This window comes from Lontra canadensis, unplaced genomic scaffold, assembly GCF_010015895.1.
Source record: "Lontra canadensis isolate GAN:19392208 unplaced genomic scaffold, GSC_riverotter_1.0 scaffold78, whole genome shotgun sequence".
NCBI lineage: Eukaryota > Metazoa > Chordata > Mammalia > Carnivora > Mustelidae > Lontra > Lontra canadensis.
This window is the reverse complement of record NW_022631072.1, coordinates 2,205,826-2,229,941: the sequence shown is the minus strand read 5'-3', so window position 1 is coordinate 2,229,941 and position 24,116 is coordinate 2,205,826. Positions and strand designations below refer to the sequence as shown.

At 42.0% G+C, this 24,116-nt stretch overlaps 1 protein-coding gene across 5 annotated transcripts in view; it reads left to right on the top strand.

Annotated features, from left to right (window-relative positions):
* Window positions 1–24,116, top strand: part of CRIM1 (cysteine rich transmembrane BMP regulator 1) — a 185,926-nt gene that overhangs the window by 34,319 nt on the left and 127,491 nt on the right. For all 5 annotated transcript variants that reach the window (XM_032881883.1, XM_032881884.1, XM_032881882.1 and 2 more), the window contains exon 2: window positions 5,568–5,741. In XM_032881883.1, coding sequence (XP_032737774.1) covers window positions 5,568–5,741 — 174 coding nt within the window. The remainder of the gene's footprint in view (window positions 1–5,567; window positions 5,742–24,116) is intronic.

Below are 24,116 nucleotides of genomic sequence, written 5' to 3'. Positions count from 1 at the left end.
CTTCTCCTCTGCCAACAGAATTCCATTACTGTGAGCTTCTGAGTGTGTACTGTGAATTTGTTTCTTGCCTTTTAATATCTGCTATAGCACATTTCTGGTAAGTGGATTGCCACATAATGGGGTGCAGCTCTATCTTGGTTTGGAGTAAACTCCATTAACCTAAGCTGATACAGGGTAGAAAAGGTAAGGCTTTGAGTATACAGATGCCTGTGCCTCCAGGAAGTCAAGAGATTTGAGATGAAGACGCAGTAACGTGTCCAGTAAGTGCAGTCACACCTGAAACGTTTTATTCCATATTAGTGGAATTTAAGACACCAGCACGCAGATGGAAAGATATTTTGAAGGGCAGAGAGGTGGAAGCCAGGATCAGTTAGGCCAGAGCTGCCACGGCTGGTTCCTGGAGCTGCTTCCCAGATCTGGAGTCAGATGACTCCGCACATATTCTGAGACCCCTCTGCCCCCACATCCTCCTCCCCAGTGTTCTCTCTCCTACCCTTGGGATTGAAGCTCCTAACTAGCCCTCGCATTTAAAATCATCAGTGTAACATGCGGAAGGAAGGAATTTCAGGCATCATTGAGAAAACTGGAAGATGCCTTGTGCAGGATGAGACTGAATGTGGCTGTTGGAAGAACAGGTGTTTTTGCTTTGGCACCACATGTGTGCTCTTAAAACAAAAACCAGCCTTCTGCACAATCATCTACTACACTAAAAACAGAGAGAGATGGGGAAAAATAGGGTTAGGGGTAGGACACTCAAAACCTACACAACTATATACAGAAAGGGTAGATATAGACAATAAGAATCCAGATGAAAACACTGACAAAGGTAAGCCACCCATAGCTTTTCGCCCAGAGCCTGGACAGTGCACCCTTCGCAGCCTCACCCCTTGCCCCTACTGCTTCCTTCAGGGCAGAGTCACGCTTGAAGACACTCACCTATAATGGAGACCAGGCTCATCAGAATTGAACCCAAAATCTAAGGGTAGTTTCTTCATCATGATGTTTATATACAGAGGAAATATCTCTAGTTTTTTGCATTTGCATTTGCAGCCTCCCTGGGTAGTTTCATGTCATGGAAAGTTCATTCACTAGAATCATCATTTCTTGCACCAGAGGAGGGAATTTAAAGAAGACTATCAGCTTTTACTTAAAGTGTTCATTATTGCTCAGACTTTTCCTTTCATTGTGAGAACACTTGCTCTTGATCTTTTCATAGCATTAATGTGCTGAGAAAAGATCATGTAAGAATCAACACAACGTTTGCATTTTATTGACTTCATTTTCCTTTTCCCCCCCTATTACCTAGCAGCTAAATCCCCATGAGGGCACATGTCTGTGGTTTAGGGTAAGCATTAGGAGAAGAGGTACCCCATGACCTTTGTTACTTCTTAGACCTGGGTCCCGTGCTGCCTTGGCCCAGGTGTATCAGCAAGACATGCTCTTTACAACAGCAACCCCTCGGGGGCGGATCCCAAGACCTTTTCAGGTAGTCTATGAGGTCCAGACTGTCTTCATGGCAGTATTAAAGTGTTTCTTTTATTCTGTGTGTCATCCTTTGCACCAAGGCTTCAAAGGCAGTGGTGGTCGCACTGCTGGTATCTCAGTGTGAAGGGAGGCGGCGGCACCAACCGCCAGTCATCGCATTCGTCTCTTGCCCCTCATTACCCTTGTTTTTGCATCTCGTACTGTTGTTCTGGGGGACGAAATGGGAAGTGTGTGTGAGGTGACTGTGTTTCATGGTGAAGTGCCGTGGCAATCTGAGAGGAGAGCATCACGTCTCGGGATGTCTTCCAAGCCTCCGAGTGGAGCTGTCCTGTCAGCAGTTCCGTGTGACTGTCTCCTCACTGAGGGACTTGACGCATTTTGACATACTCAAACATACATGAATTTTAATTCATACTTGAAATTATTAGATTTCTCTCATCTTATATTGAGAGAAAATAGCTCAACGTCCCGGTTTCGTGTCTTGCAGAAGTTACAAACTTAAAAGTATAGTCGCAGAGGTATCTCAGTTGTCTTTTCTGGCTGGAGACTATATCTTGTGTGGAGAATACCGGGGAAAAAAGACTACTTGAAATAAATATTTAAAGGGCAGTACTCCTGTTTGTAACTCCTTTTTTTACCCCCTGACCAGTCCAAGGAGAAATCAGGATTCAGAGAATCAAAGCCCTCATCTTTGCGTTGTGTATATGGATTTACTTAAGAGAGATTTAAAAACATCAGATTTGCCATGGGCGCCTGGGTGGCTCAGTGGGTTAAGCCGCTGCCTTGGGCTCAGGTCATGATCTCAGGGTCCTGGGATCGAGTCCCGCATCGGGCTTTCTGCTCAGCAGGGAGCCTGCTTCCCTCTCTCTCTCTGCCTGCTTCTCTGTCTACTTGTGATCTCTCTCTGTCAAATAAATAATAAAAAAAAAATAAATCTTTAGAAACATCAGATTTGCCAGCCGCTCGCTGCAGAACTGTTGGGCTCAGATTTGATTTCTACACTCAAACCTCACTGAATTTTTGCTTTGAGTTCCTGTTGGTTGGCTTTTAAATTATTTTAAAGTATGATGTTCTGTAATAGAAAAACATAAAAGCATTTGTCTCAGAAGTGTGCTGTACTTGATCCTGTAGTGCAGTGGTTGCTAAGGGAACTATTTGCCAAGAAGAAAAAGTATTGATTAGGGTGGGGGCATAGAATTAAAAAGATTTCCTCTCAAAAAAGAAAAAGGTATATAAGACATTTTGGGGTTCAGAGTCCACTGCTTCCTAACTGGACATGGTGGCCGTGCATTTTTTGAGGGGACAGTCGAGCTTAGCTGTGCATCTTCCCATCAGCCTGTTGCTGCTGCCCACAGGCTTCTACTGGGAACAAAGCAGGAATCAGTAAGAAGTTGGGAAGAGCATCAACAGCAATTGCCTTTTAATTCGAATTTCACAGTCAAATAAAATGGTCTTCTTAAAAACATATGGACAGCAGCATTGACCATACCACTGACGAAATACGTGGCTAGATATATAGTCCTATTTTTTACATACATACATATATATATATAATTTTACATACATACATATATATATAATTTTACATACATACATATATATAAAGACATATATATATGTATGTATGTATGTTATAGTACCATACGTGTAGGTAATGAACACTGAACTAAGTTCTAGGGTTAAGGGGGTTCAAAATTAGATAAGACCCAGCTCCTATGCACAAGGACTCTACCTAGTGGGGAAATTTGACTTACCTAAAGCCAGTACCATAGGAGACTGGAGGTCTGTGCACCTGCCTGAGGGGGCATGGAAAATGGAGCTGCTCATAGTGGAGAAAACTTCCCCAAAGAGGTAACATTTGAACTGGGTCTTGATGGATGAATAGAAGTTACCACAGGAAGAAGGGGGGGAGGTGTTTTAGGCAGATGGGTGGGGAAGCAGTTACTCAGGGTTTGTAGTGAGAATCTCAGGGTGCTTAGTGCATTAGGATGTGTGGGATTGGTGAAACCTGAGTCTGTAGAAGTGCAAGCCGTATCATGAGGAACCTTTTATTCCACTCTAAGAAGTTCTGGCTTTTTCTTGTTAATAAGAAAGGACCACTGAGCAGGTTTATTTTTTGAGGACAATGATTCTGATGATAGCATGGGGAAAGGAGTTAGTAGAGAGGCAAGAGGATAGTGGTAGGGAGACTAGGAAGGGGATGTTGCAGTCCTTCAGGAGAATGAAGTCTTCAGGGAGTTCTAGTTCTAATGGAAAGAAAGGAGGTTTGCTGTGGGGAAAAAAAAATCAGTATCCACTCGATTTGGTGATGGATTAACCAATAGTAATAAAGATTTCTTCTCTGAATATGATGGGGAAGTGAGAAATAGAAGAGACTAGTTTTCCAGTGGTTCAAATGTTACTTGATTTCTTATAAGTTTTTAAGTTCCTAGGGGTGAACTAACTTTGAGTTACAGATTTGAATATAAAGTCACAAAAATTCTTTCATGACAAATTTCACTGAACTGGATTAGGAGAGTAGTACTGATAGCTTGTTCAACAAATAAATGTAGAGATGGGAAATGGTTTATATGTCCAATGTATTCTGTATTATAACTGAAGCCTAAATTATTAACCACTTTCCCACATCAAGTTCTTTCATTATGTTCGTTTCTGGTTTTCCTTTCAGGATAATTTAGTAATTTCAGTGTTGTTTTGAAGGTAGGAATGTACCTTTGTGTGTTTACATGTTATTTCTAAAAACCAAATATAGGCTAAACAGGAAAACATCTTAAAACAGATTAATTGTGTTTTTGTTTAAACTTGTAAAGTCGTTTTACTAAGAGCTGGAGACTTTCATCAAGAAAATGAGCCTGAAATCAGAACAGAAGAGGTTTTCAAAGAATTGCTATGAAGCTCTTTATATTGTAAGTGATATCTTTTTAAAGACCCCTTGACAAAAAAATTATTTCAGGAAGAGAGAACAGTCTTTTGCATTAAGTTAGTGATGTCACCAGAAGTAAAATTTCAGCTGTAAAAAGAATTACAGCCATCTGTTTACACTGTCTTCTACGAAAACACATTCTCAGAGTGGCTTTATACCTGCCTTTGTGTGAGCAGCAGGTTTAAGGGATCTTAAATTCAAGTACTTTAAAAAATTCTCTCCAGATACGGTTATCAGAAACATGTTTACTATTTAACAGGTAGTACCTAGTTAAGGTACGACAAAGTGTCTATTAAAGATCATGTTAAGAGGGGGGAAATGCATACAGTGCCCCAAAGACTCATAAATAGTCTGATTGCCTGTAAGAGGTGTTTCAGCTGTGAGAAATACCATTCAGGATTGAGCTGGCCGACGGTCCTGTCGTGCTTGTTCCGTGTTTCGTTTGTCTGAGCTGGAGCCCATGAACATAATTTTGAAATCTGCTTTGTTTCTTACAGTCTACTCCTATCATTCCATGACCAGGATAGTGATTTTGGTCCCAGCTTCAGCATGTGACTTCCTTATCCTCTCCCTAAGCTGTAGCCCTCAGTTTCGTTGTCCTCTCTGGCTTTGGTTTTGGGCCCTGTGGACATTAGCATCTGAGCTGAAATGCGTTGGAGGACTCCTTTACCGCTGTATCCATTCTCCATTCTTTGGTGGTATCTGAGGTTTTATGCTGATTAACTGTCTTGATGTATTAAATTGCCAGCTGTTTTAAACCCAAAGCTTGCCTCTACCAGATGGGCTGAAAAAAAAAAACAAAACTGTGGGTGTTTTTGAATCATTTTGTAAGTTGACAGAAATGTCTCCTATAATTTTATTGAAAGCAGGAAAATCCAAGAATCCTTGTAAAATAACACATAAGAGAAGTGGTGGGTTTTGATCATATACGTTTGTGTATGTGGTTATTTAATGTCTACATGTATGGCTCTGTTTCCTTTTTCTCACTTATTCGGAGGCTGGATTTCATTCATTGGTCAAATTGCAGCCAAAACCATCTTTCATAAATCGAGGTGTCAGTGTCAGGTGTTAATCTTGACATCTTTGCACATTTTTGCTTTCAGACAGGCCTTTGAATGAAGCTGCAAGCAATATTCTGTGGTTGTTCATTGTTTTACAGACGAGAACTGGGACGATGACCAGCTGCTTGGTTTTGAACCCTGCAACGAGAACCTTGTCTCCGGATGCAATATAATCAACGGGAAATGTGAATGTGACACCATTCGCACCTGCAACAATCCCTTTGAGTTTCCCAGGAAGGACATGTGCCTTTCAGCTTTGAAGAGGATCGAAGGTAAGTACTGATTCCCAGTTGTCAGGCTTCGCGCTGTGTCGTGTTGGAGCTCGAAGACGCAGAGACGCGCTTACAGAGACGGGTACCTTTTATAGTCCCAAACAAGAAGCGCCCGATGACTGATGGGCTGGTGCGTGTTTGTGTGTGCCATGTGCGTCTGCGGGTCCTGCGGGCTGTGCTTTTGGTAATGCTGTGGCTCACGAGCCGGGTGCTTTGCGCCAGCTTGCTTAGGTCACCTCTGCATACGGGATGACTTCACAAGCGGTGTGCTCGCGATGGGCATCTGTTGTCGCCAGCTCCATTCCGCTTGATTGACTGTAGCAGGGACGGTCCACGAGGGGAGTGCTAATGAGAAATGCAGCTCATCTGGCAAAAAGTGTGTCTCTTCAGCAGAGATGGGAGGATTGCACAGGGATGGCTGAAGGCTTGGGTGGGTTTTGCCGTGGAGCAAAACCACTTAGGTGTGGATGGGTCGTTGGTGGTTCTCCTGTGGAATGAAGTCAGACATTACATTAAAATAACAAAATTGTGCTCCTATGGCCTATAACTTTTGTACATTCCTGCAGAAAACCTAGGCAATAGATTGGAGACATGGAAGTATGATTCCTAGCTACAGTAACTGTGAGTGGCATGCCCAGAGCTTGATACCATGGCTCGAAACCAGGATTAACAAAGGATAAGGCCCCAGACTGGCATGAAACTCTGTCCTAGCTCCATGTTCCTCATGTGGAACAAAAAGAGCAGAGCCAGACATTCTTAAGTATACCTGTTATCTCTATCATGATGTCATTCTAGGGTGGAGAGATTGGTAATCGGTTTGGAATAGTGAGGATATGTGAGATCTCATAAGGGCAGTATAGGAAGACTGAAGTTTTTGAATTGTATTAAGTTTCCAGTTCCTGTTAAATGGTAATAAAGAAAGCAAAATTTATGACAGCCTCTAAAATAGCTTTTCTCTTTTTATTTACCAATGCTGCTGAAGCATTAAAAGAGATTATAGTAGGAAACAGTAAAAGTAAAATCTTAGAACTACAGAGTGTCTTAGTTAGGTAACATTTAGTCTGGCCCTTAAATTAGAAAACTGGAAAGCTGAGCTCCATGCCATGGCTCAGTAATAAGCCCAGGACGAACCACGTAAAGTATTTTTCCTACTACATCATGACATTGGACAACATGTAACCTAGTTCATTCTTATCATCTTGTGGCTCTTTGCTAACCCCTGTCCCTACTCCACTGCTTGTCAAAAAAGAGAAAAGAGTATTTTGCCAATTTTAGCATAAATAAACTTGCAGGGATATACATGGAGTGGTCAAATATCTGTTTAAATAATTTACTTCTTATAATACTGAAAATCACATGATCTGAAATAAAATGATACAGCAATTTAGACGATTTTTGCCGCTCTTATATTTCACAAAACTGTTCCCCCCCCAACCCCCTAAAACGTTTCAAATGTATCTCTGTTGTTGCCACCATGTTTGTTCAGGCTCCCTTCCAGGTCCCTTAACGCCTTGCTCCCCAGCAGGCCGTCTTCACCAACTGAATGGTCTCCTGTGCAGCAGTTGCGAATCTAAGTTATCACAAGAACTTTTGTTCAAAATTCAGTGTCTTTTTTCACATAAAAGTGGGACAGTTGCATTTTTTAAATTAGTTATGTGTATATTCATGATCTTTACAATGTGGAGATTAACCGCATTGATTTTTAAAGTGATTCTAAGTAGATTGTGTACAAGATCTAGCACTTCCAATTTTGAGAGCATTCCCCCAGGAATAATTAGCTGATTAAATTTCTTTACTTTTTGTTTTTTTAAACAGATTCTGTTAGATGACCTCTATATAATCCAAAAGTAGAACTGGTTGAGCTCATTTAAAGTTAATCTATCTTCTACAAAGAGTACTTTGGTTTTTCAAAATAAAGCACCCTGCAATATTCAAGATCTTGTAAGAAGTCAGTATTAGGGGATTTCCTTCTCCTGAGAAACAAGTTGGAAGGAGAAAGCCCTGCCGGTAGTCGAGTGTGTATTGGCATATGAAAGAATTAGTGGTGATACAGTACCGTATACTATGGGAGTCCTTAAAAGCAATGAAGATTTAGAATGCTTCTAGGAATTTAAGACCGGGAGAGTGTGACCTGGAATTGTAGGGTAAGGTGTCCTGGAGGGGGTGGAGTCTGAACAGTTTGGAATTTGCGTGGTGATGGGTTCTGGGAAGGAGAACAATATGGACAAAAGAATGAAACTTTGAAGTAGGACTTACATGACTTATGTAAGACACAGGGGATGGTGATCTAAAAGCTTTTATGTTGATAGGTCAGAGGAACTAAAGATGGGGAGCAACCTGGGACTGGAGGACAGAGTGTCTTCACATCTCAGAGGGAGCTTAGGCCTGGTCCTAGGAACTCTCAGGAACCATTGCAGGTTTATGAGCAGAGAGAATTAGAGCCCAGCGAGGCCCTCCATCTATGGGCAGATGGCGGCTCTGGGGGGATGCTGAGTGGGTTAGCAGGGGAGATACTGCAGTCCAGAGGCTCCCTGGAGAGCTATTTCAGGTACTTAGATGTGGTGCCACTGGAGGCTGAACTGGGGACCAGCAGGGAGACAGCAGGGAAGAGGCGCATACACACCATTTTGCTGAGAGACAGGGATAGAAGTGCACAAAGATGATTCTAGGGTTCCCACCTGAAATAGCACAAGAATGCTAGTCCAAGTCACGGAGGTGGGGACGCTTTTGAGATGTTTGTGCTGAAGTGGAACTGGATGACTGGGTGTTTGTTTTAGGGATGTAGAGAGAGGGTCAAGAGGGTATGCATATTTGAATGAGGATATATGAGGATATGCATGTTTGAATGATGGCAAGAATGATCTAGTAAAAAGCAAGATAGCACTCATTATAGGAGCCAAGTGTTGGAGAGAGGAGCAAAATTGTTTCTTTTTCTCAGACACGATAAACAAGGTTGTCCGCGGACACTGAGGTGGGAGAGGAGGTGTGAAATACTGAGGAGGAGGATGTGAACTAGACCTCCGAGAGAGGGGACGAGTGCCTTAACCAGGAACGCAGGTTCCGCTCGCCTACCGGTACGGACAGCTCACTGCAGCTTGGAGGCACGCACATACCTGTTGGAAGGGCCATCCCCGACACAGTCGTTGCTTCCTCCAGCTCCAGTGCAGACGCAGTGTAGGTGGACAGGGGCATCTAACTGGGGTTAGGACGTTTCCTGGTGTGTCTGATAGGAAGGGAAGGTCTAAGATCCAGGGTCATGCAGGAGTCTTGTCGGTGGTGGTGTGTGACCTGTGCCAGGAAGGACAGGAGCAGGAAATGAGGAAGACACAGCTCCCTGCAGCACGTCCACAATCCCATCACATGTGCTTCACATGAACAAGGTTTCATTTTTTAAAGGGGGGTGGGAAGAGTGACCTGAAAGGACAGTGAGAACAGAGGGGACACCGCTCCCAGCCTCAGGTTTGTAGAGTGTGGGAAAGGAAGCCACCCCTACACGTGAGGACTTTGGGGGACCAAGGAACCAGGGGTACCTGTATTTCCATTAAAACATGGAGGTGAGGGGAGAAGGATGCCAGAGGGGACTGTGGTAATGACCGTTAGTTCCAGAAGGCTCAGTAGAAGGACTTGGTGGGGGGGAGGGTTGTTCAGGGCATGGACAATTTTGCCGAGCCCAGTGAGGATGAGTCCAGTAATGATGAGTGACCTCATCGTTAGTAGGTTAGACTTACTAGTTAGTAGGTTAGACTTGATTCTTGTTGTTCTCTCGTGGGAAGATAAGTAGTTTGTTCTAGCTAAAGCCCTCTGCGTAGGTCCATTCTTCCGGGTGGTTTCTAGTGTTCAAGTGTGCAGGGCCGGGGTGGGGCGGGAGGAGGAGTATTCTTGCCAGAGCGTAATGAGAAAGCACGTGTCTTCACTTCTGTGCTTTGAGAGTAAATTCTGAGCATGAGTTCTAAACATAACCGTAGCAACATTTAAAAAAAATGTGTGGAAGTCATTGAAGGGCATTTCAGTATCATATTTATAGACTAATGAAGAATACTCTTAATTTCTGGGCATTAAACAAGTTCCGTTTAAAAGGGAAGGAGTTGGTCTGGGATTTTACCACATGTTTTCTTGCCTAAAATCCATGAACACGTCCCCGTAAGATCAGCTGGTCACAAATGTAGAGGCAGCAGGACACTGGGTAACAGCCGACCTTGGCGCTGTGCGGAACGCCTTGTCAGAATCCTCTGTGTTTCTCCGAAGAGGAGGAAGTCTGATAAAGGGAATGACCTGCAGGTCGCCCCACCTTGATCTTAACGAGGCTCATAATTTTATGCTCCACTCTCTGTTCATTCTTGATTTGGTAAAATGTTGTGCTGAACTTCACAAAAGTTAAACTGATGGATCATCAGAGGAGGGGACGAAAGTAGCAAGAGCAGTACCAGTCCCTGCAGCTGCCCAGTTCTCTGGAGGAGCCACTCCGAGCTTAATAACCGTAGTCAGGGTGGCCACCAAAGATTTCCACGGTGCAGTGAGTGAGGTGGACCTTCAGGTATGCATATGACTCAGTGCTGCGGTCAGTGGCTTTTATTTTCTAAAAAAATTTATTATAGTTCAAAGTGGTCAGAAACTCAAAAAGTAGTCAGAAATATGAAACCGAGTTCAGGAAGGATGAAAAACACCCTGGAAAACATTCAGACATTCATTTATCCGACAAATATTTATTGAGTGCCTAATATGTGCTGGGCACAGATCTCTGGGATGGGGATACAGCTGTCATGGAGCTGACATTCAGAAGGAGGGGATCACATGGAAACACAGACATGAACAGAAAATATTGTATAATGGGATGGGAGCTCTGAAAAACAGTCATTAGGATGATACGAGAATTACTGGGGTTAGTGAGAAAATTGCTTTTAGGTACAGAGGTCAGGGAAGTTTTCCATGAAGGGAGAGCATTTGTATTAAAATGTGAATGTAAGAAAGTATCAGATTTAGGATGCTCTGACAGGAAAGAATTCCAGTCAGAGGGAACCACAGAGGTGAAAGTTCTAAGCCAGCTTGGTGTGTTGGAGGAATAGCAAGAAAAAACAAGAAGGTCCATGAGACTGGAATGTTATGGGAGAGGAAGAGGAGGATGCGGGTTAGATCACATAATGCCCTGTAGGTTAGACTGAATGGCTTTTATCATGAGGACATGGGAAAGCTATTTTAAAAAGCTGTTAAAGGGTTATGAACGGGAATAGCATTACTTGCTTTGTGTGTGTTCAGCAGTGTGTCTGGTGGGGCAGAGACTTGTGGGAAGCCTCAGGAAGCAAGAATGGGAACTGAGTGGCAGGTAGGGGTTCTTTCGGTAGTTCGGGGAAGAGGTAATGGTGCCTCAGACTTCAGAGCTGGAGATGACGGGATAGGTGGATTTGAGATATAATCTGGAACTAGAATTGTTGATGGATTACGCATTGGGGGTAAGGGAAAGCAGAATCAAGGAGTACTCTTAGATGCTGGGTTTTAAGCAAAGTGGTGCCCTTTCCTAGGAGCAGGAGTAGATTTAAGGAAGATTCAAGAGTTTTGTTTTGGACAAATTAAATCTGACACCCAAGTAGAGCTATTTGTCACTTAAGCTAATTTTTTATGTAATTAACTCAGTAAGTGGAATTCAAGCTCAGTGGTAAGTGTACTGAGGACTACAAAGGCCTATATCCCTGAGAAGAGGTCAGCCCTTCCTTTCTTCAAGAAGGTATAACTTTGTTGAGAGATTCTAGAGAAAAATAAAAACCCAGTCCACACAGAGGAGACTAGCTGAAGGGATACCTGTGTGGGATCCATAAAGTGTGTTCTTAAATATACTTTTTAGGCATTGGTGCATATTCATCGTGTGGATTACTGGGATAGTATAGATAATGTGAAATTTACTCCTATTTGGAGACACAATGAATATTTTGCAAAAGGAGGAAGATTAGGGTTTAAGAAATTCCTCCTTTAGTTTAGCTAAAAGCATTTGTGGTAACATTAAATGGTTTATAATTTGGGGCTTCATTTAATTACTTTTTCTCTAAAAGATATTTTAGAGACAAGATAATCAAAGAAACTGGGATGTGATACTTTACATCATCGTCTTATATATGGAGTAGACAAAAACTCAACATTAATAAGCTGGATCAATCAAGGAAGACTTTGTGGAGGGTTTGGGAACCGAGTTCAGCTGTGAGAAGTATGTTGGGTGGCTCAACAGAAAGGGGGAGACAAAGAGAGAGAGAGAGAACAGCCTTGGAGCTAGAAAAGAAAGGATGGACAGAAGAGTGCAGATTAGGAGGAAATTATAGTGGCCAAGGCAGTGGGCTTTAGTGGCTGATTGACTTTGGAGCATGAGGAAATTGAAGATGGCCAGATTTGGGGAGGAGGGGGTGATTGTCAAGCTAGAGGCTCAAGAGGGCATAGAGGTCAGGCTGTTTAGTGGTGTTATTTATTAGAATGTGGACCACAAGGAGAGCAGCTTTATGGGGGGCTGGATGAGGTGGCTATTGAGTTTGTTTTGTTGTGTTTGAGGTGTCTGTGGGATCAAGGGGAAGACAGGACCTAGGAGTCTGGACCTCAGAGATCTGGGCTGGAGATAAGGATTGTGAGTCATCTTCCCAGTGAGAGTGTCGTGCTGTTAATGAGTACGCAAACGATGTGAGGAGAGTGAATGTTTTTAAGAAGTTTAATGAGACAGTAGTGTGTGTGCTCCACAGACGACACACATGGCTGGCCGTGTTGGCACACTGCGAGTGCAGTGATGGCAGTGCAGGAAGTGTTCCCTCAGCACAGGGAGGGAAAGCCTAGGAAGCCTTGCTGGTGGCCAGTCCCAAGTTAGCCTTAAACACAAGTGTCGCTGCCCCTGGGAGTGGAAGGTATAAAATGGAGTATATCATTTTAATCATCAATTATTGGTGGATTGACTGATTTGTACTTCCTTATTCAGAAAAGCCTTTAAAGTGTTTGAGAGTACAGGAGTGGGTCTGGTCAGACCCATACCTGAGATCAGAGCCATCCGGGGTAGGATGCTAAGGCGAGTAAACAATTGGATGGGAAAGTAAGGAAAGAGCACGAAAATTGTAGCCACTTTCGGTCCAGAAGAATCCTCTCAACATTGTCTGTAACCTTCTGAGGTTCCTTCTTTCACTTCGGAGCTGCTTGCTTTCTTCATTCATCTTTGTTCTCTATTCATTTATTAATTCAGAAAGTAAGTGTTGAGCACATGCTATCACTACATCTGAGTCTACCAGTTTGACTTTGTTTTGCATTTAACTGAGGGCCATATTCTAAATGACCCTAAAGGTGCAGATAGAAAGGTATAAACAGAATCACATTTTAGATAGGCTACGGGAACTTGCTCTTAATTTTTTTAAAGATATTTTATAACTGTCTTAAATGATGTCTTTTCTTTAAGCATTTTTCTGTTCTGTAAACTTATGTTGCATGGACTGTATATGTTTAGGCAAAAATTAAAGGTTAGAAAAAAAGATGGGAGAGGGACACCTGGGTGGCTCAGTCTGTTAAGCATCTGCCTTTGGCTCAGGTCATGATCTCAGGGTCCTGGGGTCAAGGCCCCGTCAGGCTCCCTGCGCAGAAGGGAGCCTGCTTCTCCCCATCTCTCTGCCTGCTGCTCCCCCTGCTTGTGCTTTCTCTCTGTCAAGTAAATAAATTAAAAAATCTTAAAAAAAAGAAAAAAGATGAGAGAATTTATGTAGCTAGTTAGATACTTGTATTTTTTTCTCTTCTGCTTAAAACAAGAGGAACATTTACATTATATGGCTGTATGTTCTGATGCTAAACTAATTTCGATACAGACAAATGACTTCTGTTTTATAGAATTTTTCCTCTCAGTTTTTAAAAACCTAAATAACAGTTGCTTCAGAACCTCAATTTTTATTAATTATTCTGTGATCTAAATTTACTCTTTCAGTCATACCTGAGGAAATGTTAATATTATGTGGGCTTATTATTCCATTTTTAGCGTTTTACATTTCCCTTTTTTTTTTTTTTTTTTCACACAAGTCTAAGTGCTACATTTTATTCTTATCTTTTTCTCAGTCTAGCCCACGGTACAACCTGTGCTGTGTGTGGCCTCATCAGAGAGAGCACCTTGTGATGCCATCTGTAATATTTGTTAGTAGACAAAAATTTAATTAGTATGTAGAAAGAAATCAGATACTGAATCCTTTTATCCACAGAACTTTTTTCTCAAACGTTTTGTGCTGTAGGGATCACACACACACACACACACACACACACACACACACATATACACACCCTCACAATACTCAAGGAAATGTGATCAAATGGAGATGGGCACGTTATTAAACATCCGTCTGTCTTTGAGATAGTGCAACAGACTTCCCTCCTGACCCTCTGGGCACTGGCACTGTGTGGAATGGAGACACTGTCTGCCATAGCAGGACATCTGCTGCCATCCCATTATAAGTACAAAGATGACCGAGGCACCCGGCTCTGCCCTTGACCCATGTTCCCACGTGGGGCTTGCAGTCCATGGGGAGGTCTGGGCGCCAGGTGCACAGGGAGTTCCCTAGGTTCCTTAGACTTGAGAGGGCTTAGTGGACACACCGAGGTTTTGATTTACAGGGACTGGACTAGTGTGCATTTCCTGGGAGCCCCCAGGAGAGGCTGCGCTGCTAGTTCTTTCCTGCACTGAGCAGCAGTCCTGGAAGGTTGATGCGGATCTGTCTCCCCCGGAAAGAACATCTTATCTTTAAGTGATTGTTGGACTTACTCTTGATTTCTACTACTTTCATTGTTTTTAAATACAGAGCATCTGTCATAAAGCCTGTCTTCAAACATTAATACATAGCAGTGGTTTTATCATACAATTTTTAAAGCTTTTTCCAAGTAAATATTAAAAGAAGTTAAAACCCAGTAGAAGTTTTTCATCGTCCACATGTAGGATCACACGATGAAGAGCTAAACAAATCCCAAGACTTGGATGCTGAGGAGAAATAGCTTTTAGTAGAGGTGATTCTTTCTAGAAGTTCACCTATTTGGTCTTTGGTCTGTAGATTTTTTAATTATATCGATCTACATGGTATTAATTGTCATTATCCCCAAATCTTTCCTACTACATAATATTGATTGTGGTAAAAATGATCCAGTGTAATCATTAATTCACAGGATCTGGGGCACTGAAAATCAAATCATATGTTTCCCCAAAATAAGACTTCTGTAGACTGTAAGATTATGATAGAGCAGAGTTAAATTCATGAAGTCCTTACAGCTTGGTGGAAGGGAGGATAGAAATGGGGTGAGTGTAGAACATTTTAGGGGAAGAACCTTTGGGAAGTACTTGGCTTTTATATAATCCTTGATAGTGGAATATATGTACTTACTACCGAAGGAGTAACAGTCAACAAGAAGCTGACCTGTCAGGCTCTGACTCTTCCTTCTCTGGAAGCCAAGCGCGCCGCATTGCAGGGGCTGGGCCTTCCCTACTCCGGGACTTCCACCAATTCATCATTTCTAAGTTAGTCACGTGCTTCATTAAAATTACACATTGCAGATTGTTTTTCGTAGGGTAGGCTTTTCTAGGTATTCAGTTTACAGGACTTGTCAGGTATGGAGACACATGACCAAGGAGAAGAAGCCACTTAACCCTACCTTCCAGGTGGCTGAGGGTCCTCATTACCATCAAGGTCCCCGATTTTGATTTTCCCCTTAGCAGTCCAAGTGTCCTTAAAGACGCATGCTTAATGAGGACAGTACGGCTCTCACGCGACATTAAACCTCTGTTGCTGTCTCCTCGCTTTGTAAAACCATCAGAAATCAGTAATATGATCTACCTTTTCTGTTTTGGAGCAAATATTTAAGGTGACTTTAAAATCTAAATATATGTATTTCATTTTAGATTCCAGCCATGCCATAGGGAAGGAAAGCATAGACACCATTATTTATTTTCATAAGTAGTAGACTTTCTTATTTAGGTTGACAACTAAATCAGTATTTTAGAATTTTATGCTATAGTTACAAATTGTTGTTTTGATGTCTTGATAACTGGTACAGGGGGGAAAAAGGGGCTACCAAAAGGCGGAAACCAGTTTCAAATATCTGGGAAATCAAAACAGGAAACTCAAGGAACTTGGCATGAGACCAGTTGGAGAGGAACAGTTGCTTAAATAATTATACCTGCATTTTAACTGTTGGAAGTCATACAGTGACCTTCTGGTTGTTGTGATTTCTTGTGCCTAGCAAAACACACACACACACACACACAAAAACCTGTTATGATGAAATTTTTTGTATCCTAGTGCTTAGGAGGGGAGTGTGTCTGTCTGTCTGTGTTTGTGCAGAAGAGTGTTTTATTCAGCTGCATTAGGGTTCCAGGAAATGGTGTAAAGAAACCTTCAGTCTGACCCTTAGAATGATATTTTCTATGCAGTTAAATGTAAATAGCCAATAATGTTCTGTACCACTTGTTAATGTCTCCTCCCTTTCTTTGCTTTAACTCATTCTCTGTGCTCTCAAGCTGTCTCTTCTGTCCAAATTACGTAGAGCCCAGACGTCTGTCTGTCCCCTTCCCGTCTATATCTGCTCCCACGTTGGTACAAGAGTTCCAGAAGTTGTAGGTGAACGATTTTTGCTACAAGTGTATGCTTGTTTCAAGATTAAATACCATACACTTAGTTTATATTTTTTAAAACACACTTAGTATTAAAGGGACAAAAAAGAACCTGATGCTTTCAGTTAGAGAAACGGTATTCTTTGGGGGCCAAGCTTTGCTGCTTCCATCTACCAGAAACGCTTAAGAAACTTTGGTCTGAGGCTTGCCTTTAGCAGGTGAACGTTTCAGCTTCTGGGTAACCCTGAGCCGGCCCTTGCACATTTGTGGTTTCGGACTTGGCTGTAGGTGACCTTTCCGTTATTCCCAGGGCTTGGCGTGCACTCTGTTGTGAAGAGCCGCTGAGTTGCTGCATTGCCCAGCTGTGTCCTGCTAAATCCCGGCCCCCACAAGGGTTTTTCCTGACAGGAGCAAAGGATTGGAATCCTATCCTTCTGAGCTGCCACAGGGGGAGCCTGACCACTCCCCATAGAAGAGCTGGAGTTGTACCTTCTGTGTCCTCCTGCCCCAGGCCCAGCTGTCCCCATCAACCGCCCAGAGGGTGTGGGCTTTCAGGAATTGTCATTCCCAAACTCAGGCCATTAAAACCTCATTAGTTAATGTAATTAGTATTCCAAAACCGTAATCTAGGATCTTGGACAACTCTGGCAAAGCTAATGGTTTTAATTTGCAGTCCATCAAAAAGTGATCATTTCAGATGTCCTTATAACTATATCAATATAGGTAAGGATTCTCTGATGGAAACCTTTTTCCAGCCTTGCCAGTATTATGTAGTTACTACTACCATGAGTAAGAGATCCTCTTAAAACAAAACAAAACAAACCTTTTTTGAATAAAGAGGGTTTTAATTTTTGAAACAGCAGAGAAATGTATTAATGTAAGGAGACAGGGCTGAAAGCATGCAGTCACACAGAAAGATAGACTTTGAGTCAAAACTACAGTTTCTTCCACTTCTTAATGAAGGTTAATGGAGCCAGCCTTAAGTGAAAATGGTGAAAATCGCCAATTTATCTTTTTCCCTCTAAGGCCGCCCCATTCTTTTCTTTCAGTTTTTTTTTTTCCCACCTCAGAAGCCTGGCATTCTCTTTCTCTCTTTATTGCCAGCTCCTGTAATCTAGACAAAATGTTAAATTATTTACTCTTGTTGATTGATTACACTCTAGAATGTTACTTCAGCCAGAGCTTGCATTTTAATCCTTTCTAATTGTGAAATACCTATGAAAGGGGGCACCTGGGTGGCTCAGTGGGTTAAAGCCTCTGCCTTCAGCTCAGGTCATGATCCCAGGGTCCTGGGATCGAGCCCCACATCAGGCTCTCTGCTCAGCAGGGAGTCTGCTTCTCTTCCTCTCTCTCTCCCTGCCTCTCTGCCTATTTGTGATCTCTGTCTGTCAAATAAATAAATAAAATCTTAAAAAAAAAAAAAAAGTACCTGTGAAAGTCCTTCAGTCCAGACATAGGAAAGCTCTTCAGGATGGAGCAGGGATCCCGGAAGTCAGTCCTGCCCCTTCCCGAGAGCATATCCCCACGCCTGGGGCCAGCCCAGCTGCATGGCTGCATTTGAGGTGATGTGGAAAGGATTGTGCCCTGAGAAGATGGCTGTAATAACTCCGTGGCCCTTCCCAGTCTGAATGTGGTTGTGCACGGGAGACCTTCTAGAAGATCCTGGGAAACAAATAAATCAAAGCTCACATTAATTCGGTTAAAAGCTATTGTATGATTCATAGGCATATTATGTTTACTCCCAGAACTGGTGCTTCTGTCTTCTTTGTGAAATATATAACTTTCTCAAGAAAGGTATTTAAGAGCACTAAAATTCAATATTGGAGCTCTTTAAAGAAATATTCTAATAAAAATAAGATGTGACTCATTCCCTAGTTTAAACCAACCACTAAGCATGCTGTTCTGAGCATTTGAGTGATTTTGAAACCTGTGAGGCCATTCTTTTACTGGTGCATGCTCTCAGATAATAATGGATTCACATTGGTTGTTGATCCATTTGAAGCTGGGGCTGTACTCTTACTGTGGGCCTTCCTGCTTCTGACTTCCTGCTTCTGTTGCTAATGTTTTTGCATTGGGAGGAAGTAACAGCTAGAAGCAGTGCCTGTAAAGCTGGAAGAGGGAAGGAATTAACACGTGATGAATTAATATTTGCATGAATTTGTAGGAGACTGGAATGTCCCTTTAAATTGTAGATGTGTTTTTTGTTCCTGGCTGACAACTTCCCAGTTTTCCTACGCTTCATTATTCTTCTGTTGCTGGAATTTTTTTTTTTAATTTCCCGAAAAGCAAGTAAAGTGCTTTCTCCTTATCAGTAGCCTTTCTTTTCCTGTTTCACTAACAAAAGAACAATACAAGAATTTAATCCTGTTAAAAAATTGGTGCTTCTTCTTAATATATCCATATGTTTGTAGATAAAAATCCAAGTTTTATAGACTGAGAGAAAAGCTATGTGTCAATAAAATGAACTCATATTTTATCATGTTCTTCTCAAGTTTATGTGGTTTCTTTCTTCTTTTACCCGGTTTGGAAAATGAAAAAAAAATTTTTTTTTTCCTCTTCAAAATCTGTTCCCATGTTCTGTCATTGAGAGTAAAGATCCTGGAAATTAGAAAGATAGGTAAGACCACTGGTTGTCCCCTTAACAGAAGGGAGGGGAGATATATCTAGAATACATTCTGACCTTGTTTATCTATTTATATTATATAAAAGCATTATTTACTATTCTTGTTTCTTTGGCAAAAAAGTCCAGTCTGCCTCATGGAGCTCTTTGTAAATATCAGGTGTCGTTTTTGCAAGGTGAAGGGATGCCTGTGTTTCAGTGTTTTGGTGCAGTTTGAGCTCATGGCAGAGGTGCATTTAGAGGGGCTTCTGCCAGTATCCTTGAAACTAGGTTGAGCCAGGGCTGTGGTGACCTGTCCCATGGTGGTCCTACTATGGCCTCAGGGCACCTTGCTTGCTTACTCTCTAAGTCATGAAATAAAATCTAATGGTCTCAGTTGTGCCTGACCCAGATCTGGGCAATTAGCGAGGTTTTCACACTCTCTAACTACCTTCCTTGTAGCATTTAAAGTGATATTTATCTCTGTGGTAGTAAAGAGAAGATATAATATTACTGCATTTATATGTTCTCGGTGCCTTTTGGCATTCTCATTGCTAATCACAGTGGAACCTTCTTGAGTGCTTTCTGACCGAGAGCCAATTTGTTTCTGTTCTGTCAGAAATTATTCAAAGGAAATTAGGCCGTGGTGTCACACCTCAGGGCGACATGGAACTTCCCAAAAATGTTACCTATGTGTTTTTTCATGCCTCCTGGCCTGGCTTCGTGTCTGCCTAAATTCAGAGCTTATTATAATGGCTTCTTTGGGGGTCTTTTGGGTATTTCAGTAATAAGCAAACATTCAATCTGGAAAGTGTATCCCATGTGGGTCTCTTAATCATGTGTGCCCATGAGTGTTAGGAAACATGGTTTTTTGTTTTTTTTTTTTTTTTGTAAAAAAAAAAAAAATCCTGCTACGTGCATTTCTTTATTTTCTGTACCAGAAGTACCTTGTATACATACATGTTCCATGTACATGTATGATTCTATAGCTAGATGTATATAAACACATAGATGGTGACATAACATTAAAACATGGAAAGAAGTGCAACCATAGGATAATTTTTATCCTACCTGATATGTGTATATCTGTATTTACCTAGAAGTTATTAAATATGACAGTGTTGACAGTAGTGTTAACATTCTGTGATTAAGAGTTTCCTGGAAATTTTGCTCTTCTTGGATAGTAGAAGTTAATCCTGGAATGTAACCCCTGGCTATATGTTCCGGCAGTGCTTTTTAAGAACTGGTGTAATATTATGAACTCTGTGAATAGCTTATGGAAGATAAGGCAAGAGTCTTCAAATAAATATTATTCCAACTTCTTCCAGTTTCATTTCCCTTATCACCATAACAACCACACCCAACTTTGCTATTAAATTGTGTCGTCTATCTGCTTCCCACACGCTGGTAAAGCTGAGCCTGTTGAGTAGCAAGGGAAATATGAGAGATAAAGTTAAAAACTGTCTTCCTTTTGTTGACATTTCTAGAGCAACAAGTCAGAAAGCTTTTCTTCCTCTGTGTAGACAAGAGCTGCTACGGGTCACGATTAGACGGTATGTCCTTTAGTAACCATGATGACTCCCAACAGAATTATTTAAAACATTCCAGTAAATAACCCAGAATTCTGATAAACAGAAACGGAATGGTTGTTAACTTGTTACGAACTGCATTTCAACTTTCTATATATGGAGAAGGAGAATACTGAGGAAGAAGGTTAGAATCAATGCAGGATAAAGCTGCCCCAATTTCTGGACCAGCCTAAGGGAAATGGTGTTTTTGTTTTTTTGTTGGTTTTTGTTTTTTTTTTTTTTTAAAGGAGTCGCCATATTTGGCCATTCAGAGCTCCGCAGTTGAGTTCTTTGCTGTGTATTACTATTCTCAGTTGATGTTAGATCTTTAGAATATCTCTTAGTTGTATCACTCATCAATTCAAAGGGATTTTTAATTAAAGCACGTACTAACTTGATGCTCTATAATTTTGTGTCATCTGCTCTTTAGTCATATTAACCTTTCCATCAAGAGTTTTGCCATCGTTTCAAAGAATTCCTTTGTGATAGGAGTCATGCCACCCAATGCGGTGGCCCATTTGACAGACATTTTCTGAACATAATGTAACATGATTGCTTTTGCTATATGTCCCATGGGCTGAAGTACTGTTTTCTATTACCAGAAAACATGTTTGAGGTCTTTATAAATCTTACGTCAAGTACCTCCTGGAAGAGAAGCGAAATGAAATGATTATATCTCACACTATTTACTGTTATCTGTAGCATCAAAAATAAATGAATGTCCTTAGAAGAAAATAGTTCTAAAATGACAACCCAGACATACGGAGGGATTGGGGGATGGTAAATGTGCAGTGGGCTTAAAAGTGACTTTATTTTCTTACCGGCTTTGTGGAAGAAATCAGGCTGTCAGGGAAACGAACCAATCTGTAGTAATAGAAAGCACTAGAAATTTAAATCAGTCCTGTTTGAAAGCAATACCGTGATTTTCCTTGAATGCTGCTGAATAAATGAGTACAAAATGTCAGCTAAATATATGTCTCCGGTGTGTGTAAACCAGGAGGGGCCACAGAATATCCACTCCGGGCTTTCGGATGCTTAATCCCTTTAATGTTCTGTTGACTTTCAGTTAAAGGACATAGTCACAAAACAGAGGAAATGCCTTAAATTCTAGCATCTGGGTTTGTTTCTTTATACTTTTTTGGCGTGGTTGCAACAGTAGGGCTTTTCTTTCCTTTAATTTTTTTCGCAGCACAGTCAACACGGTCTTCTCACATAAGCTGGAAGGGACAGTCCGGAGGCCAAGAGCAATAGATCTCTGCCCTGTGCTCCGAGGCAGGGCCTCCCTGAATGGCTTGCTGTTTCAGAGGAAGCCTCGACCCAGAAAGAAAACAGAGTCGCACACGAGTACAGATGTCGTACAGCATTGCACATACAGATCCATGCACTCACGACGTCATGCTCTCGGGGCCCTGTTGTTTTGACCTTCTCAGGTCTTTAGCACTGTATCCATGTTATATCATCTGTATGTGGTTTGGGATCTTTACATGGTTTTTCAGCTGCTTGAAGGTGTTTCTTTAAGGGCATCTTCTGTAGCTGAGCTGAGAACCTAGTTTAACTGAAGTGCTCTGAAGTGTACGCCCGTATTTTGACAGCGTGCTTGCTTTCTGCTCCATTGCGGCCCTGATTGTCAGTTACCACCAGTGAGAGCTCCCTGAAAACTTCAGGGAATGAGCATTGGCTTCTGCCATCCCATTAACTTAAATACTCCTATCATAATAGTAAGCGGGGGACATTTTCACATTTCCGTGTTCTCTCAGCTTTACATCTGATAAGCTTTTCCTGAGATTTTGAATAATACGAAACCGCTTCCTCCAGGTGTCCTTCTCTTGCAGGAGTTGAGTTTGGTAGCCTGTGCCTCTCTTGCTGCTGGTTACTTTAGCCACTCCGTGCTGCAGACCCCAGGCTTTGGCGTTACCAGTGCCCATGGGTCATTCATTTGTGGGGTTCTGACACAAAAAAGGATACATCCATACTGTTACGCATAGACGTTAACAGACTTAAAAGTAGCCTTAAAAGTAGTTCCCAAAAGCCATCAGACTCCCAAAACTGTGTTTTATCCAAAGTTTATGGATGGAATGTGTTTATCCTATAAAATCATGTTGAAGGGGATAATCCCCTGCGCTTAGCAAATGCCTATGTAGTTTCCCCTAATTCCTGCATTCACTCACTCATTGATTCATTCATTCATTTAACAGATACTTACTGAGAACCTGCTCCATGTCAGACATGGTTCTACGTACAGAGTGAACAAGACACGTCCCAGTCCCCTTGAGCATCCAGTCTTATGGGGAAAATAAATGAAAGCCGTAAATGAAAGTATTATCTACAGGCAGGTGGATAACAACAGAATAACAAGACCGAGGTAGGATAGTTTGAGAAAGTCTGTCTCTAAAGAGATGATGTTTAAGTTGGACTGAAAGTTACGAGGGAGTGAGCTGTGCAAGGAGCCTGGGGAGGGACATTCCAGGCAGAGCGAAGCGCGTATTCAGCAACCCGGCCTGGGTTTTGGAGAGGCAGGGAGGGTCAAAATCAAATAGACTATAAAGCCAGGGGTTTGGATTTTATTCTAAGTATAATCAAAAGCCACTGGAAGGTTTTTAAGCTTCAGACAGAGATGATAGGATGCCGTTTTTAAGAAGATCTGCTTGTGTTGCTCTGTGGAGAAGGTCTTACAGGAAGAGGCTGGAGTAGAGCCAGGGGACGGGTTAGTGCACTGAAGAGGGAGAGCCAGGAGGGTGATCCTACAGCCAGAGCAGGGGGTGTGCCCAGAGGAGTTGGAGAGAAGGGAGGGGATGCAGTATATCTTTTGGAGGTATAGTTACAAAGTTTCAACTTAATTAAGTTTGGGGGCCAGTTGTGGGTTCCTCATGGGACCCTGGGCTTCTGCCTTGAACAGCTGGTATCATTTCCTGAGATGGGGAACACTGAGCAAAAGCTGGGTGAAATCAAAATTAGCCTTTGAAATGCATCAGAGTGTACCAGGGGATAGAGGTGATTTTGAGTTCTTCTCTTTGTATAGTGATGACATTTGGAAATTAAGTCGTTAAAGTCTTATACTGTCTGGAACGCATGAGCAAAATTCCAAAGATTCCAACTTAGTGGCTCTTGGTGGCCATTACTCAGCTTGGTCTTCCGCTGACTGGTTTATCTAATCCTTAATCTCTTCCATTTGAGGCTGTGTTTCTCCCTCTGAGTTTGGTAAATGCTTCTGTTTCTTCTTTCCCAGGGATGTCAACAAAACCCACATCCCAAAATCTGCTTAGCTTCCTTTTAAAATTGTTCAGATTCTTTTTTTTTTTTTTTTTTGAGTTTATGACCACATGTGTTTCCTCCCTTGGGCATGATCATTCACGCCCCAGAATCCCAGACCCGTGGAGGGAGTTGAGAGTACACATGTCCCTTCTCAGGCGCACCCTTGAGCTTATGAGGAAACCCCATTTGTTTAAATCCTTCTCCCAAAGACCTCTGTGTGGATGTGGTGGGAGCTCTGTGGATGCGTGCTTAACACCATGTTTTACTCTCCTGCGTGCCTGCCTGTTTCCCCGGAAGACAAACGTGGGGCTTGGCACCTTGATGGTAATAAATATCTCATGATTGAAAAAATGATGGGTTAAGAATAA